At 39.2% G+C, this 18,792-nt stretch overlaps 1 protein-coding gene across 1 annotated transcript in view; it reads left to right on the forward strand.

Moving 5' to 3' along the window:
• The first annotated feature begins 1,355 nt into the window (after positions 1–1,355).
• LMBR1 (limb development membrane protein 1) overlaps positions 1,356–18,792 on the forward strand; it is a 55,865-nt gene continuing 38,428 nt past the window's right edge. The window contains exons 1-4 of the mRNA XM_054390275.1: positions 1,356–1,418; positions 12,538–12,610; positions 14,949–14,988; positions 17,341–17,480. Of these exons, the coding sequence (XP_054246250.1) occupies positions 1,356–1,418; positions 12,538–12,610; positions 14,949–14,988; positions 17,341–17,480 (316 nt within the window). The remainder of the gene's footprint in view (positions 1,419–12,537; positions 12,611–14,948; positions 14,989–17,340; positions 17,481–18,792) is intronic.

The raw sequence follows: 18,792 nt of genomic DNA on the forward strand, positions 1-18,792 counted from the left end.
AAGACTACTTTTACTTATTTAATAAATAATTCACCATCTGCTTTTAAGAATAGGTGACTATAATCTGAATTATAATTGCCATGGGTATCATGTATAATTTATCAATAGATGTAAATAGGCAGGAAGTAATGATGCATATTTTCTGAAACTTGCTTGGAATAATGTTGCATATTTGGTTAAAGTGTTTGATTTGCTAAATCACCATCTATTATTTATAGTGTGTCCTAGTTTAATAGTTTTTGTGTATGTTTAGACAATTAATCTACTTGCAAATTCAGAAACAAAGGAAATTGCCGGGGTGCCTAGAGGGAATAGGGAACAACTGGGAGACTGCCATTGTACTTCGGCGCTTGCCCAAATACCAAACCAGCGCTTTGCCAGCAGAAATTGCCCAAAGACAGAATGTTGCTCCAGACAAGTGAAACATAAACTTTAAGTTAAGTTTTAAGCATAATCTTTCAAACCTGAAATTTTGATGCATTCACAGGGAAAACCGAGTTTAGGGAGGATCAACTAGACCACACCACCCCCCGACTCCCCCCTGTTACCCGAGTTCAGGGACTGCCCGTGGCTCTCCTGTTCCCCGACCATGTTCACACCCAGCTTCTGAGAGGCCTTCTTGGGTGGGAGCAGGCGGTCCCCGGGGTCAGGACTGCTCTGGTGACCTCTCTAAGTGGGAAAGGGGTTCCCCGACGGGCTGGGCCCTGCCTTGCCGCTGTCCTCCATGCCCGCCCCTGCTGGTGCCCCTTCCAACTTTTCCGTTCCACTCCGCACCCTGCTCCCACCACACCAGCGCTCCTCCTGTTCCCCGCCGGTCTTCAAAGGGACACCAAACTTCCCATACAGGTTAATACAGTAACCCCCTGCTTCCTTCCCAAGGCCCGCCCCTTTCGCACCCAGCCCACCACTGACACCGCCCCCTTCGCGTAACCCCGCCCCCTCCCTCCCCGCCTCTGCGCCAAACCCCTCCCCTTTCCCTCCCCTCCGACGGGCTGGCTCCGCCCCCGCCAGCCCCTCCTGTCCCTCGGGCGGGTGGTGGCGGGGCCGTGGTGTGCGCTGGGACGCTGCGTGGTGACGCAACAGGAGGAGCTGAGGCGGTGCGGTCGGCCTTCTCCTTCCTCTCCTCCTCCTTCTCCTTCTCCTCCTCCTCCTCCGCGCCCCACCGGACGGTGACAGAGCGGCGGAGCCAGCCGTGATCGCCGCCGCCGGGGTCCCTCCACCGCCGCCAGGGCCCGGGGGAGCAATCGGCGCTGCCGCTGGCCATGGTGGGCCGCCTGCCGCCGGGGGGGCAGGAGCAGGAGCAGGCGCGGCGGCGGCGGCCGCCATTGCGCGCGGGGGCCGCGGGACTATGAAGGATGGAAGCGGACGAGGTGACGATCCGTGAGCAGAACTTCCACAGCCAAGTGCGGGAGTACACAGTAAGCGACACCGCCCTCGCGGCGCCCCGCGGACGCCTCTTTCAGACTCCCTCGCAGCTCCCTGGCTGCGCGGTGCCCCCTCCCGCCCTCTTCCCTGACCTGTCATTGCGGTGTCCCGGAGGCCGCGCTGCCGCGGGACCCTCTGCCTCCCCGCCGTGCTGTTGGCTCCGTCCCTCAGTCCGTGGGGTAGTCCCTCTCTTTCCACTGCGAGCCCTTCGCTGCTGCTTTGCCCCTTGTCCAAGCTCCCGTGTCCAGGTCGGCTCGGCTCGCCGTCCCGTGTAGGCATTGCTGTATCCACATCTCTCCCGCCGGGCTGAGTGTGAAGGGGCATGAGGGCCGGCCCAACTCTTACCCTCTTATGACTTTTCATCTTTCCCTGCACCTTCACTGGAAAGGGGAGATACCGTGTGTACACGCAGAATGTAGGTGTGCTTCTGAATATACTTTTTTTTTTGCATTATGTGTCCAACATTCAACGTTAATGTGCAGCCTTGTTACTGTAAGGCGTGCATGGATTTGGTGCTGTCGCTTAACGATACCAAGATCTTCCTGTGTTTTGCTGCACTGTTTACAACGGATGTGTGTCACCTTCATGTTTTCCTTAACCCGTCATGTCGTTCGCAGTGCTGCTGCAAGCCCCGTGCGCGCCAAGAGGAGCGATGCAGAGCACATAAGACGTGCATGTGCTGTCCCATCTTCCTCAGCCTTCTCCACTCAAGTGCAACACTACATCTTATGTACAGATGGAGAGAACTTGTGGGGTTTTCTTGCTGATTGCCTTTTAATTGTGTTGAGGGCTATTTCAGAGGTGACAACTGCTTCAGTTCCAGGAAGGAAATGTACACTTCACACAGGAGACATGCAACGTTGTCTTCTATGCACGTGCTATCCTATCTCAGCTGTGTAATTGCATTCTCTTTCAGTTTCTGCCGTCTGAGAAAGAATGGATTTCTGGAGTTAAAATATGAGTTCATAATTTAGCTTCAAGTGTTTTTCATCTCTCTTGGGAGACAATATTAAATACTACTCTTAACTGATTTATGTAGACCTGTGGCTAGGTTATTTGATAACAGAGTCTTGGTTGAATCTCCAGTGTGTTATTTTTCTATATTTTATAAATTCTTACGTTAAGACCTTCTTTCTTTTGGTGAAGTGTTGTATTTCTGGGACTTTTTTTTCTGAAGAGTTCAAGACAAGTTTATGTAAAGAGATTGTTATTTTGGGAAGTTTTCTGGTACTTCTCTTTTCTGTGAGTGGATGTCTGTGAGTCATGAGAGCTGTGATTGGTGGAGATGCATAAAAAGAGACATGCTTCTTTGCAAGGAAGTCTTTAAGCATTATCTTAATCTTTGTGCTACAAAAAGACAGGTGTATACATACACAAATGATGTGTCTCTTCTGGATGTTAGCATCTGTTTTTCCATTTGTATATCTTCGTGTGCTAATTATCTCCTACTTACATCCACCACAGTCATGTTCTGATACTTTGTGTGCTGCCTGGTGTGTTTTTGTACTAAGCAGGGTGCAGAGAGTTTGAGTCTGAAGGAATGTCTGTGTGAAGCCTCTCTAGGTACTGTTACAAATAGTGAAGGTCTATAAAATACTTAAAAAACTAACTTATCTGTACTGCAGCTGCTTCTCTAAGGCTTTTTCAACCCCTCTAGAGCAATTGGTGACTCTTCCTGTTGGTATAGTCGTGTAAGAAATCATGTAAGACTTCAATAACTGACAATTTAGGGGTTCACTATTGCTTTATTTGGACAGCAGACAGAATATTCTTGCCCTTGAAACTGTACTTTGATCTTTAATATTGATGACTGGCTATTTATGTTAATCAGTGGGGATAATAATAACAATTTTGCCTATTAAACCATGCATTGGTACAGTTATGATCTTGTCTTTATGTTGGGAGACTGCAGAGTTTTATGAGTGCATAATCTGCTGCCATCCACTGCTGAGTGTACAACCTCCTAGTGACTCTCACATACATAGCTGGAGACACATACTGAAAATATGATTACACTTGCAGTTAGTTTAAGCATAATGAAGTGCACAGAGTATGTTGCTTACATGTACATTATGTTAACGTCCCCTCCTAGTAATTCCTACCCTTGCTGGTTATGAAGTCACACAGTGAACATAATTTCTTAAAATATGCAAATAGACACTTGTGTGGGTAGTGGGTATAATCATCATCCCCCCAGCTGGAGGAGGGAACATATTCTGCTGTCTGATGTGTGTACAAGATTTAATTCCAGCTGCAGGTGGGCTGGGGGTTGTGGAGCAGTTAACAGAAAGATCTGACATTTGTTGTGTAGTGCTAGGGTGGTAGAAACCTCTATAGGCCTGTAAGAAAAGTGAGATTCATGGAATCTGGTGGTATTTTCTTTGGAGACTTAGTTGTGTCTCAAGGTCTTTATTGGAAGCTAAAATGATGCATTCATGAGAGAACAGAAATCAAGTTGTAGTTGAAAAGACCCTCCTTTTTGTTTTCATTTTACAAAGTTTCTTTACTGTCTTTGAATAGATAGAGAATTTCTCGATTGTACTTTCTGATGGAGTACTAAGGGCACACAAAGCTTAACTTTAGTGTAATGCTTAGGCAAAGTTTTCCATAAACTTGGGTTATCCTTCTGCTGGTGGTGCCTGTGTCTTTCTCGAGGTGCCAGCTTGTGCTAATTCTCCCTTGAAAAGCCAAATGTTTCTCACGCCATTATAGATTAAGCAAGAGTAGAAAAAGGAAAAGATGATTTAAAAAATCTTCATCTGCTTTTGAGGTGACCGTCTCTGATTTAATGATCAATTTAAGTCAGACTAGGCCTTTTTTGGAGTGCCTGTATGCTACCTGTTGCTTTGTTATTTTTTTTTTTCAAGAGAATGCCTGCTTGTGAGAAATCTTCCTTGTATTTTGTTGCTTCACGAGGGTGGTCTTTTACTAATGGGGGGTAACTTCCTAATTTAGTTTCAGCATGGGTCTTCAAATGTGAAACTGCTGTGCTGAGGATCCGTTGTTTGGAACAGTTACCTAAAACACCCAGACTCTTTCAGACATGGATGAACTTTAAAAATTCAGATTCGGTAAACATGGAGATTGAGAACTGATGACTCAGCGTAAGGAACATGGCTCAGCCATGAGTTTGCTCTAAGTCAGTGAGAGCCTTGACTTCAATAAGCGAGTCATACTTGCTTTGAACTGAAAGGGTAATCTTTCTGAAAAACAGCTTCAGCTGGCTACAAAATGTAGAAGAGCATCTGTGTTCTGTACTTGATCAACATTCCGTGAAAGAGTTTTAAAGGCCAGACAATGTTCGGTGCTGGTTTGATACTATCTGTTACTTTTGAACACTTAATTGGTTTGCCTTTCTTTAGTTTGCTGAGATCTTTCACAGCCATGGAAGGTATTCAAGCTTTTGGGGAACTGTTTCTCCCTTGTGTCCTCTTATTATGTCTGTTTATACACTATAATTATAAAGTGTTCCATTTTCCATTAGTATTGCTGTAAACTGCTTATTTCAAATGCAAATCAAGTAAGTGCTGTGGTTTGCTCACTCTTTGTTCCCCTGGGTTTACTTTTTAGGATATTCTTATGCTCTTTTTTTTCCCCCCTAATTTCAGTCTTCTATTCTACAATAATAGTTTGTGTTTTAAAAATTTAGATCTACTTCTGATTTTTTCCATTTGCATAATGTAGGATTTTGAGTTTGTAAAAATATGCTCATACACTTGGTTATGAGGTTTCCTTGGCAAAATAAATACACAGTGATTGCATTTGTAGTATAAGGAAAACTGTGGAAGAAAATGATCTGGTGATAATAGGATTACTAGTTAGAAAGCTAAGTATATTTGCAGATGACTTAATTATATTTAGTATGTTGTGAAAGAAAAAAAAAGACAATCCTGACAGAATAAGTTTATATAGAAGTGCTCTTATAACTCTAATTGCTTTATGCAAGTCCAGGCAGCTGCTGAACTGGACTAATATGTAGTTTTATGATTAGTGTCAGACGCTGCCATCTGAAGGGCTGTATATTTTTGGGGGTGTAGGTTTCAAATACTAGATACTTGGAGAAACTTAGTTTTGCTGCTGCTTAATGCAATCCCCTCCTCAAGAAGATACTTTTTCCCCATACCCTTATAAATACTAGGTTTTGTTTTGTATGGGTGTTTTTTGTTACAGGTGATATGATGGTTATTTTATGTGTAAATCTGAATCAAAACCCAATTTCCAGTGGTTTAGAAAGGCCTTTTTAGGTAGTGTGGCTGTCATATCTTTGATTTTTGTTAGGAACTTTACATGAATATCTCTGGATTTGTTTTCTTTGATTTCTTTCTGTATCTTCTGTCATAAGAGTTGTTTGGGTTGGAAAAGCCCTCTAAGATTGTTGAGTCCACTCATCAACCCAACACCACCGTGGCCATTAAACCATATCCCAAAGTGCCATGTCCATATGTTTCTTGAACATCCTCATCCTATTTTGGGGAAGTGTTCAGGATTCTTGTGTGTGAACTAGTACAGTGTGGTTACTGTGGGCTTTTTTCCCCTATAGGAATGTAAAATGAAAAAGCTGATTTGAGCACTGTACTTATGTTGGTCCTGTGCTCTTGCTTCTGGCTGGTTCTGCTTCCTTAAATATTACACCCTAGACAAAACCTATTGTCTTCATAGACCCTTTTTAATGCCAGAAGCAGTGATGTTCTGATAGTGGACCAGGAGGAAAATGCTGATTAGAAGAAGAGGTGATTACTAAGAACAAATTTATCACAAATACTGAAATATTTTTATTTGAATATTTATGCAAGTTTATCTTTTGTTCAATAAAATTGATGCCTTTCAACTATTTTTATCCATATGCTGAAAACGTGAGGAGTAGCTTAAATGGCTTCTTGCAAGTTAAAAATAAATTTGCTTAGGTTTCTCAGTTTTGCCTTTTTTTTTTTTTATATGTTTTGGAAAAGAATCGTAACAATAAAGGAGCAGTTGTGGTAGTAGTATAAGATATAAGGATGACAGAATTGGTGCACACTTAACATAATTGCATATATAAAATGTTGGTTTCATTGTGTTATTTAAAAAAAATACCTTTACTTGTAAACATGGGTGCTGTACTGAACTTTTAGAAGTGATGAGTCATTTTCTGGCTGCTAGTCTTGAGGATCAGCACTGCTGGATCCATCTGGAATCAATAGGCATCTTCACATACTTGGCATAGACAAGTGGATAGAGAGATGTTTATTCCCAAAACAGGAACAGCTTTTGGAGAGTTCCACTTTTTCCGTTTACATAATATGAGCATGAAAGGCTGAAGTGTAAAACGTTGCTGTTAGTTACAGTTCAAAATAATTCCTTTTGAGTAATGATGTGTTTCTTTGCGGTAGCAGTTGACCAAAAGGGTGACACACTTCATGGAAGGTACAGACATCTGTTTAAGAAAATTTCGATAAAGGTGTAAATTAGATTTGAGAAAATACAATGAAAAGTGAGAAAACTGATAGCAGACAAAACCAACTATTTATTATAAGACCACAGACAATATCCAGCCTGGGTTTTGTCTGGATAGTTGGTTATGTAGTGGAGAGACTGGATAACATGGCAGGATGTAACTGTAAGATCTTGTGGTAGTAGTGAATGTCTCTATCTTTGCTGCGATGTAGAGATGCTGAGTGTGAGTAAATTATGAGCATAAGACCCTCTGGAAGGAAGTGGTTCCAGAGATGTTGAGGAGATTTGAGGGGTGAGTGAAGCAGACAGGAGAAATATGGGTTAAGGATGACTATCCAAAGAAAACATTTAATTCAGTATAATCTTACTACTTTTATTTTAAGGTTATGTAAGTGTTTGTTTATTTATTTAACTGCAGCGCTTTCTCCTGTCCTGTGCAAGAATTTACATAAGTTATAACACAGGAAGAAGAGAGCCTTTGAAAGTCGTGATTGTAGTTTATGTTTTTGTGCATCTAATAATTAACAGCCTTGATTGTTGCATCACTCTAAAAGGTAAACATACAGCTAGGCAGAGATGACCTGGAATAAGTTACTGCTGTAACCCCCTGATTAGTCATTCATGAGACAAAGCTTCCAGAGGCTTTAATCCATTGCTCTTTGTGGCCTGATTTATTCTCATGAAGGTGGTGACAAAACTCATGTTGGTGTTTCATTGGCTTGCTGTTGTATATGTATCGTCTTGCTGAGCTGCTTCCCACACAGAGGTTTCTAGTTTCTTGATTAACTGAATATATAAAAAGTTGTTTCTTACTACCATCAACATGGTTCCAAGAAGGAGGCCAGTACTTTGTACTGTTTTAATATTTAAGCACTTTGATAATAACTTGGCTTTTGAAACTTTTGATTAACTGGAGCAATACTGCTCTATGGAACTTTGTTTCAGTTCCTCTATTTCTAAATCGTGTGTGCTCTCCACAGCAAATACTATAGATGGTATACAAAGGCTAGAAGCAGTATACCCATGTGAAATCCCTTCCTTACCTTCTTGGCTTATAGTGATGTGATTTCTAGTGTTAGGCTCCACAGTTGCAATCCAAACATGATGCTTCACAGTTTTACTGTTGATTTTAAGTACCCTGAGTAGGCACTTAAAATGGGCAACCATTACCTAACTATACTTTCCATTTTTATCATAGCAAGCTGATAGGACGAATTGATGCTGATGAGTGTGTGCTAAATTTGACAATAGCAGGGTGTCTTAAAATATTTGCTGAGGTTAAGACCTGTAATAACTTATATCCAGTAGAGAATCTGTGTAATTATGAAAACACACAAGAACTGCAGTTTAAGTAAGCTTGTGTTTTGGGAGTGGTGGTGATAAATAAATATGTGCTACTTAAAATTTCTACAGGGTATATGCATGAGAGGATAAGAAAGAGGATTTTGATAAATTAGGAGCAGAAAATTCGTTAGTTGTGACTCCTAAGATACTTAAGCATCTCACCCTGGAAATTAATATTACCCAAAGAAGATGTCTTAATACAAATAAATTGTTTGCCAAGTTAGCATTAATGAGACCTTTGAGGTTGTTTTTCTTCCAGAAAGGAGTATTTAAGGGAGTGACTCTGTGAAGTTTTAATATAACCAGTTATTATAGCCTGACTGGGAAACATGGAATAATCCCTTCACTCGATGGCAGAATGTTAGTGTGATCAAGGATGATGCTATGGATGTTAATTCTAGAGGGTGTTTTAAAATATTGCACTAATGCTGACAAATATTCTTGAATCCATTTTTAATGGCATTGCTAAATCCAGTCCTGGTCAAAGAAAAATACCTGTAGTAATTTTTTGAGAGACTGAGAGTATAGTATGGTGCACAGAATGCAGTACCCTAAACTGGGCCCTATTACTAAGGGATGTGGAGGTGCCCTAACTTTTTTTTTTTTTTTTTTCCCTATACCCAGCAACATAAGTGCATTCCATTAAGTATGGAGAAGGGAATGTAAAGGCTGACAAATTCATACTGATTTGAATTACTTCAGAGTTTGAAGTGGGTCTCTGTTGCTGGTAAATTCCATGTGAAGATAGAAAGTACAGAAGCTACCTTCTGAAGTGCTATAGAGACTAATTTTTATCTGCATCTGAACACATGAATATGTTTCTGAGTGTTCCATACTTTCTGTTAGATTCTGGACTTTTCTCTTAGATGACCAAACGTAGACACCCAGCCTCTGAACCACTTGTGATTTCTTTATGGCTTAGCAACCAACAAAAAAAAAAGTGGGTCAACCTCTTGCACATGTCTTAAGCCAGGGAGGAGCCCTGAGAGGAGACCATACATGTGGGGGGAAATCATAGGTGTGGAGAGCTATGTTAATGAGTAAAATTGATCCGGAATCTGGAGATGTATTTGGTGTTTTCTCAAACTTGAATTTTGTGTGTCATGCAAAGTGTGTAAGACTGGCTGGACTAGAATATACACTTAACCTAACCACAGAGTGCAGAGTTTATAAGAATAAATGGTTGAGACCTAATTTTGAGGAAAATGAGATTCCCAAAGCAGATGGTATTATGAATGCCAAGGTCAAACACAGAGTGTAGCTACAAACTTTAGTTTTCTTTATTGTGCATAGTTTGTTTTAGGTAACATGCTGTTGACACATACAAAACAGATGGAATGAGTTACTAGAAATAGACCAAGCAGAAGTGCTTGTGTTCACCTGTATTTTCTTGCTGTTTATTCCTGCCACCCTGTCCGTGAGTGAAGAAAAGTAGTTGCCAGATGGGATAGGAGGAAGAAGCTTTTTAGCTTACATATGGCATTTTAATGCATATTAAAATATATTAGCAGCATGATAGCAGTAAGAGTGTACAGTGCTATGTTTAGCTGTTTTCCATTACAGAAGTGAAAACCCAGAAGTGCAACACTGTAGGTAGTAACCAGTCAAGCAAAACAGTGACAGTCTGTTTACAACTCTTAGTGTTCTTAGATGTATTCTGCAAGGTGGTGTTACCCAGAGTGGCCTCTACCCTGCTGCAATTATCAATGTCTTTTTTATAATAGAGGCTCAGAACTAGATGCAGCAACTACATGGGACCTGATGAATGCCAACTGGAGAGAGATAATTACTTCCCATGATTATTGGCTTTGCTTCTGGTAATACAGCCCAAGATGCACTTTGGAGGGTTTTCTGCCAGGTCACAGTGATTGCCAAGCACTGAGCAATTATTGCACAATGCAGCCATTTGCTTTTTTCCTAGTATGAACTACAGCTGTCTCATGCACAGCAGTTGGGAAGAATATTGTGCTATATAGATAGAAGCTGTCAGCCTTTCACTACACAAAAATGTAGTTTTTGGTGCACACACACACACACACACACACAAATTAGAGTTGTGAAAGATGATTGTATCTTGTGCATATGGGAAAAAAGAGAATCATGCATTTTGAGCATGTTCTCTCTTAGCATTAAAGTGTAGCTTTAGCACTAGCAACAGAAGATGCTGCTTTATCAGTCCAAGGCATGAATTTCAGTGCCTAAATCCACATGGACAAACAAGTGTCAGCTGATCTTTAACTCAGTGGGATAAGTACAACGTAATTTGAGTTAGTTCAGACCCTTATTGCTTGTGTGTAATGCTAGACTCTTCAGTGCCAGCCCTCAGATACACATACTTGCAAACTGAAATGCCTGTGGTTTATCTCCGGCTCCATTCTCACAGGAGCTGAGAGCTGTCTGGTACAGATCCAAAAGTATGACTTGGATCATGTTTGGATTACTTTGGATGACAGATCCAAAAGTATGACTCTGTGGAAGAGCTGGATATAAGGTACCTAAGAATGCAGTGCAATGCACCTCCAGAAGCAGCCTCACTTGATGTGTCTGGTGTGTAGTCAGTACAAAGCAGGGTTAAAACATGGACCAGAAAGGACTGAATTACCTCAAAGTAGTAGATGTAGTATGAAATTAAAGCGTGTTTTTTAAAAAAGAAGGAAAAAAAAAAGATGTGATGAACCCAAGCTGTAGCTTGAGGGTGGCTCTGCTGTCTTGGAAACAGGTGTTTAGGACAGAGTGGATGGATTCAGTGATTGGAGAATAATGCAGAGTTACTAGGGTGTGATTCACAGGTGAGTATTTGCAGTATTTTTAGTACAGAAAGAAAGGCTTAGTGCTGTCATGCATATCCATAGGGCCTTACCTGTTGTACTGCAGATGAGCCCAGCCATTTGTAACTGACAAACATGAACTGATGCTAGAACAAGTACAAACAAGGGCTGGAGTTTTTTGCAATACAAGAATATTGTGAAACAAAGAGCAGTACGAGGAATAAGAACCATGACAGAGCAGTAGAATCTATTCTTTTGCTATTGTGAGCAATACATTCCTTTCCCCCAGCTTAACAGGGTTCCACTTTAAAAATAGTTAGGCTTCTGGCTTTTGCTACTCCCTTTAGAAAGCTATTCAGAATGCATGGCTAGAGACTTCAGGATCATAGGTTTCACTAAGTATAAATTGAGACTGAGGTAATATTTCTTGAGTTAACTTATTGACTTGTTTCAGGACCTCCTATTTATGATCCTCTTTTGTTCAAATCCTAAAGCTTTAATTGATTAAAATTTACTTATTTTCTTGCTGATCAGTTTAGAACTCTGTGAATTTTCAGTTGTAAACTTCATAAATATTTGATAAAGTTGTTCTCAATTCTGGCAGAAGTAGAGGGATAATTACACCAAGATATATAGTTACACCTTATTGCTGAGTTGCAAAGTAGCTGTCAACTAAAACTAGAAATACAACATTGGACTGTTCCTGTTAAGAGACAGCTTTCATCTACTGTGCCCTCAAAATACCTTGTTTATCTCAGTAGCAGCTTATAAATACAGACCCACATTTTCATTATGACCTTGCTATCACAGTTAGAATAGAGGTCATCTATTTTATTTAAAGATACAGACAAGATTGGCTTAATTTTTATTTCAGACAAGAAGAAAAATTACTGCAAAACTGAACTTAACTGTATCTTTGTTTTACACAAGGGCAATGTTATTTGGGTCTAACAGATTTTTTTTTTAAAGAATTTTACTGACCCCATATATGTGATACCTGATTTTCAAATTGGATGCCTAAAATTAGATGTCTCTTTCTGTAGCCTTGGTCTAGTTTTCAGAGGAACTAGAAACTTGGAGAAGGATTCTCTTTCAGCATTGCCATTGCATTTTCTGACACTGACAGGACAAGCTTTCTGTAGTGATGCCCAATGACAGGATAAGGGACAACAGGTGGAGGTTGAAGCATAGGAAGTTCCATGTAAACATGAGGAAAAATTTTTTCACTGTCAGGGTGATGGAACAGTGGAACAGGCTGCCCAGGGGGATTGTGGGGTCTCCTTCTCTGGAGATACTTAAAACCTGTCTTGATGCATTCCAGTGTGATCTGCTCTAGCTGATCCTGCTCTGGCAGGGGGGTTGGACTAGATGATCTTTTGAGGTCCCTTCCAACCCCTAACATTCTGTGATTCTATGAAAAAGATATAAAACATAAGTGTTACATAGAATACACTTTTGTTCATCTGAATTAAGATTTAAATTCTTGATAGTGAATTTTCTGGTTTATTCTTATTACAATCCAGGCATTTCTTCACAACCTAATAAGTCCATTTTTTTGTTCTTTCAGATCTGCTTTCTCCTATTTGCTGTTCTCTACATAGTTTCCTACTTCATAATCACAAGATACAAAAGGAAAGCAGGTAAGCAGAGACTTTTTAATATATTTAAAAAAGATATTTTTCAAGTGACTAGGTGATTCTTTTTTTCTCTGCCTCCACAAGGAAAGTGGAGGAACTGGATCTCTGACCAAAAGTGTTTTTCAGGCTGCTGGTCTATAGCAGCCTGGACTGATTTGATTGTCCATGCTGCTGTCATGCCCTCTATCTTCTCCCTTTGTTCCTGACCCACCAGATATCAGCATCTCCCTTCAGTGTGCCTTCTGATACTGCTAACCAAGGGAAGTGAGTGCACTGAGGCATCTCAGGAAATGATCAGTCTCATGGTGCTCGTGGTTGAGTGAGAGAATGTGTGGGTCTTCTAGAGGTGGTGTGGATGGCCATGGTTAGCAATAGTTCTGCTGTGGCTCCATGGCAGCCTAAATTTTAACTGTTTAGAGAGGGAAGAAAGGGGAGAATTTCAAGTAGATGCTTCTGTCCTTCTTTCTTTAGATCCCATCAGCTTTTCCAGAATAACTTCAGGCTTGGTTGTAGCACAAAATGAAATTCAGAGCTTTAGCTGGCAAAGTGAAAAGGTTGCCAGTAACACAGAAGGGAAGTAGTGGATTTTTTCTAAAAATCCTGCTTTGCTCAGATATAGTTATTTCAGTGTTCTTAGCCTATTCCTTATGACCTCACAGCTGATACTTGAGATAACCCTGCATTTTTTTAGAAACACTGTGTCTGAAACTGGTCTGTAGGAACCCCTGTAATTTTCTTCCATATTTCTTCTAAAGGCAAGCAGCATAAAAATCTGTATAAAATGGCAGAATCTTTGTCTCCTGAGAGGTTATCCTTGACCTTAGTCAGTTGTCATGCTTGAGAAGCATTCTTATTCATGATAACCCTGGCATTTTGAATTTCAATAGAAACTGCTGAGCTGTAGTGACCTGTATTAGGATAGAGTTGCTTTCATAGCTGAATTCATGGTAAACTCTTTAAAAAATACCTTTAAAATGCACCTCTTTAAACTTAGGAAGCAGTTATACAGGTGAATAAGACAGATTCTGGTTGTGGTTATGTATTTTGGATATTACAAAACTTCTCCATTTAGACATGGGAAAGAACAGGAAATGGGAACTAGGCTGACAAACAGTATTGGATATAAGGACACTTCTGTTACCTTTTTGGCAATTGATCTCATCAGCTAGTGAGGAGCAGCTCTGCAGCTGTCCTGACTTTGTGAATGCTTTGTGAGCATTCAGTTAGGCAAACTTTGAAGAGTTAGCACATCTGGAATTCTTTGAGGACAAACTGTTTACTGTTTCTACAACAAGCTCTTTAGCCAAAGTGAGTCATAAGAGACCTTGACTTTGTCTCTTGAAACACCAGGAGATTCCTATCAAAAAACCCCAGAAACAATAACTCAATGTACTTTCACACAAGAATTTCAAAATATCATTCTGTCAGTGGCTACATGTTCATTTCAGGTGTGTGCATGATTCTTAAGAACTTGAAGCACCTGGCTTTATTTATTCTTAGATTTTAAAATAAATTTGACTTATCTCTCATGGAAAACCCGGGAGGCTTAAAAGAAGGATGAGTCTAAAATTATTTCAGATGTAGAAACGCATATGTAATTGTACAGATGTATGTAGAGAAAGATATAAACAGTAAATGAAGGCGATGTTAGTGATTGACTTCTGAGTTAAGTGTTGATAATATTTAAAAAATTTGGACTTTTAATTGAGAAATAAGGGGGGAAAAAAGGTAAAAAATAAGAAATACCAGGGGAAGCCATGGTATCTTAAATCCAACAACTTGTTTGTCTTCCCCAAGTCCCCAGGAAGTGGGAGGAGGAATAAATAAGGGGAAGCAACTGAGTGGTCTCCACTACTGTTCTGGGTATACTTTTTTGTTTAAAAAATACATTACTCCCAAAAAATAAACATCTTTCCAGCGATTTATAGTGGTTAGTATGAACCCTAAGACTTCCCTGTTGCTTGCCTGCTCTATGTGGTTTCAGAGATGCCCAAAGGGACAGTTCCAAGCAGCAGCTGTGGTGGTTGTAGTCAAAAGCTTATTTGCCATAGAGCTGTCTCAAAGATATTTCCAAGAAGTTTTGATCTGTATATTTAAATAAAGTGAAATAAATTTGTAGTTACATTGATTGAAAATCAGAGTTTCAGACTTGCAAAACAAAACAAACCAACAAAAGGAGTAATTTTTGGTAGGAACATTCTTAAAATAGTGATGGTAATAAATTGATCCAGTACTTTTAAATTTTAATTGTAAGATAAAATTATTCCAATCTGTATATACATTTTAGTCTGAGAAAAGATGAGTAAGTATTGAATATAACCTGTTGTAATTTAATTTTCAGATGAGCAAGAGGATGAAGATGCCATTGTTAACAGAATATCGTATGTATAGCTCTCTGGGAGGACTTTTTTTCTTGAATATGTTGTTACAATAGGAATCTTGTATGCTTCCAAATGAATAACAGACTATTTTAAATATGTCAGCAAATAGATTGCTAGAGAGCAGAGGAAAAATATTTGATCAACTAGCATCTTGTATTACAAGAGGCATGACAAGATACAAGGCAGCTTGGTCTAGAGATTTTTTTCACCTGTGGTTTTTCTGATGAGCGTGAGGCTGGCCAGAATATTGCATGAGTACCTGATGCAAGAGGTGGAATTCAGTGCACGACCTGCACTTAAGTTTAGTTCTCTAAATTGTAGGTGCTTATATGGGAGGTGGCTATTTAAGTTCCCCCTGCAGTCAGTGGAAGTCTAGTTAACTCACCCTGAAGCAGACATCTGTATTTGATCATCTTAAAAAAGAAAAACAAATGCAAGACAGGCACTTGCCAGACCTGTTGATCTGCCAGCAACTCCTCCTGTTTCTTTGTAAAGCTAGATACTAATCTCTCCTTTTCCAGTATGTCTGAAGATTTACAGAACATTTGTGAGCTGCCCTCTCAGTTATATGATTTACTGAACTATGTGAACTCACTCCTTGCTTTTTACAGTGTTCTAAGCTCTTCCATGGTGGTACTGTCATCCTCTTGGAGAGCTCGTTGAGTGGTTTATTGATTTGTCTTGTACCCTGGGAAACTGCCGAGTACATTGCAAGCTGCTCACTTTTAGTTGTGCATTTGTGGCAAGCTTAAAGAGGAGGTACAAAGATGATGTAAATCCTAGGTGTGCTTCTCCCAGTAGTATCTGGTACCAATATTTTTTATGAATTTGAAATACTTGCCACAAGGTCTGCTTCAGATCTAGAGAGAAATGCATACTTTAAGCCTTCCTTCTCAAGTGGAAGAGCATCTCTTCCTTGCTTCTAAGACTGCAGTGAAGGCTCTTTTAACAGTAAAAGCTCTTCTAGATTGAATGGTTTTCATAGCAGCTGTGGTCTTAGCCTGGTTCTTAGTTTTCTGATACCAAAGGAGTAAAATTTGTCTTGTTAACTGCTTTACCCCCTGCATCTGCCTTCTAGTTTAGTTTTAAATTCCAACAAATATAAATTGTAAATACATTCTTCAGGCAAAACCAGTGTAAGACCTGGTTAGCACTTCCATCAGAGTAATGGCCTTTCATTAAAAGTGTTGTATTAAATATAAAATACTTGTTCTTTCAAGATTTCTTGTCCTTAACTGTGCCTGCTTTTTTCCAAAAAACAGTAACTGTCAAACCAATGCAGATGGATGTTTGTTTGCATAGCATAATTGCCAGGACTTGAGAGGTGTGTATGGGGAGAAAACAAAGCCACCTTGAAAGGCTGTCAGAAGTTTCATAATTCTGGCTTAGAATAGTTAAACGTCCTTAAATAAAAGAAAAAAATACCTCAGAAACCATCAACAAAACCATAAAATATAAAAAACCAAACCAACAAAACTAATCACCCAGCCATTTTTCTGTGAGTTTATTACATGAATGAAGAAGGAATTTGTAGAGTGTTAAGGAAAAGTAAGATCTCTGTAAGTAACTTAGTAACGTTCCTGTTGTAGGAATGATCTATGTAAGCTTATCTTTTTTGTCATCAGTTTTATGTCCAATTTAATTCTAGCATTGGATTAGGTCTGTCTTGTTTCTCTTGAAGACCATAGTTCTTTTTAATACACAAGATGGCATTTGATGTAGATTGTATTTGGGATCTGAAAAAAAAAAAAGCTTAAATATTTCAACTAACTCTGATAGTTTCTCTGCGTTTCCTTTAAAACTATCATGAAAGCTTTGAGCTGATACTTGAATAACTACCTTGTCAAAGAAAAGCTATATATACATACATACATACACATGTTTAGTTTGGTGTTAAAATATGTATAATTGTACTCATTTTTCACACATTAAGAAGTTATTTGGCTTTAAAAACTTGTAGTAACCAATGTAGAAATGGAAATGTTTTTCATTTTGAGTATGCATGTGGGAAATTTAAGCTAAAATTAGGAGACTAAAGAAAGATACTGCATGAACTCAAATAATTTAGCTGATGTTTGGCACTAGAGTTGAATGCATGCAAGTCCCAAAAGAATAATTGTGCTAGTTGGTGAAAACTAATTCTTACTGCATTCTGTAAAGTATTTGATATTTGAAATTTGCTTTTTGGAAGTGAAATGTTGTGGAAATCACAATTTCTCCTGCCCCTTTCCAGTTTAATAATGTGTTGCCTTCAGACACTGATCATAGACAGGTTAACTGCCTTTCTGCCTTCCCCCCCCCCCGGTTCAGAGCATGTTGATGGTAACAGTGGTACATTTCTTTAAATTTCAGGCTGTTCTTGAGCACCTTCACTCTAGCAGTTTCAGCTGGTGCAGTCCTGCTTCTACCTTTCTCAATAATCAGCAATGAGATCCTGCTTTCTTTTCCACAAAACTACTATATTCAGTGGTTAAATGGCTCACTAATTCATGGTTAGTACTCAGCGTAATGTAATTAAAATGTCTTCATTTTATATTCACAGATATGTTCTGATTTTCAAACTAATGACTCCCTTTTCATTTTAGATGCTAATTGAATTGTTAATGTGTTGTTGGCTGGTTGGTTTTGCTGCTCTGTGGTACATCAGAAAAGTCTGTCTTAACTGTTCTCTTACTTATTTTTTTAAAAGGAATTACACAGACTTGATGGAGTTGAACCAAATTCACTGCTTTGATTATTAATATAGAATAAGAGCTGTTAGAGCTAACTTGAGAACACACTGTTCAAACTCCTTCCTTCTGTGTTAATGCAAGATTCAGAAGCCTATCTCTTTATGATGATACATACAGATTTATTCTCAAAATAAAAATTTGCTTTAAGAATTTTGCTTGTTATGAGCAATTGGGATTAGGTAGTTAAATTCAGGTGTTAATAATTTAGTTGTAAACAAGAAAAATTATAGAAGTATATTGAGTGTGGTAGAGAGGCACAGTAAAAATAAACTATTGCAAGGAAAACAAGATGCAAGAAAATATTACTTGTACTTGCAGCAGTGATGCCTTGATGCTTGGCAGAGTGAATTTTGCGTGCTTTCCAAATTGGTTAACATGCTTACAACTATGTGTATAGTGGACACTAATATTTGAAAATATGTTGGACACTTCTGTGTGTCAAAGGGAAATACTTGGTGGAAACAGGACATTCTTTAGTAGATTTGGCTGGAAAAAGGAGATAGTACCTTCTCTGTGCAAAACAGTTTATTTAATCTGGAGTAAATAATTTGCACATTAACTGTGCTCTCCTTTTTGTGTTCTTGTGAAGAGATTTGGAGGTTTTTTCCCCTGAGAAATGTACAGTAAATGTCTAATGATACATTGCACTACTAACTTGCAGGGATGCAGTTTTTTGGTTTTGAGGTTTGGGTGCTTTTTAATTTATTTTTTTTAAGATTAAAGACATTTACAATAAGTGGAATAGGTGAAGACAGGAAATAATGCATATTGGCTGTCATCTTTCTGAAACTTATTATTTATTATCTGGACAGTAAAAGATATTTTTATTTTTTTTAGTTACTAATGTTTCTCTTTTAACCTCTGAATAAGGAGGAGCTGACTATAGGTGTGGTGGTCAATAGTGACCCTGACTGTGGTGATAGAGTAGTTCAAGACCTGAGAAAAGTGAATAAGGTAAACAGTAGAATAAAGACCTGAGATTTTGAGAGAGTAGACTTTATCCTCTTCAGGAAATGTGTATGTGGAACCTTATTGGAGAATGTCCTGAAGACTAAGGAAGCCAGGAGAGACA

Source organism: Indicator indicator, chromosome 20 (genome assembly GCF_027791375.1).
Source record: "Indicator indicator isolate 239-I01 chromosome 20, UM_Iind_1.1, whole genome shotgun sequence".
Lineage (NCBI taxonomy): Eukaryota > Metazoa > Chordata > Aves > Piciformes > Indicatoridae > Indicator > Indicator indicator.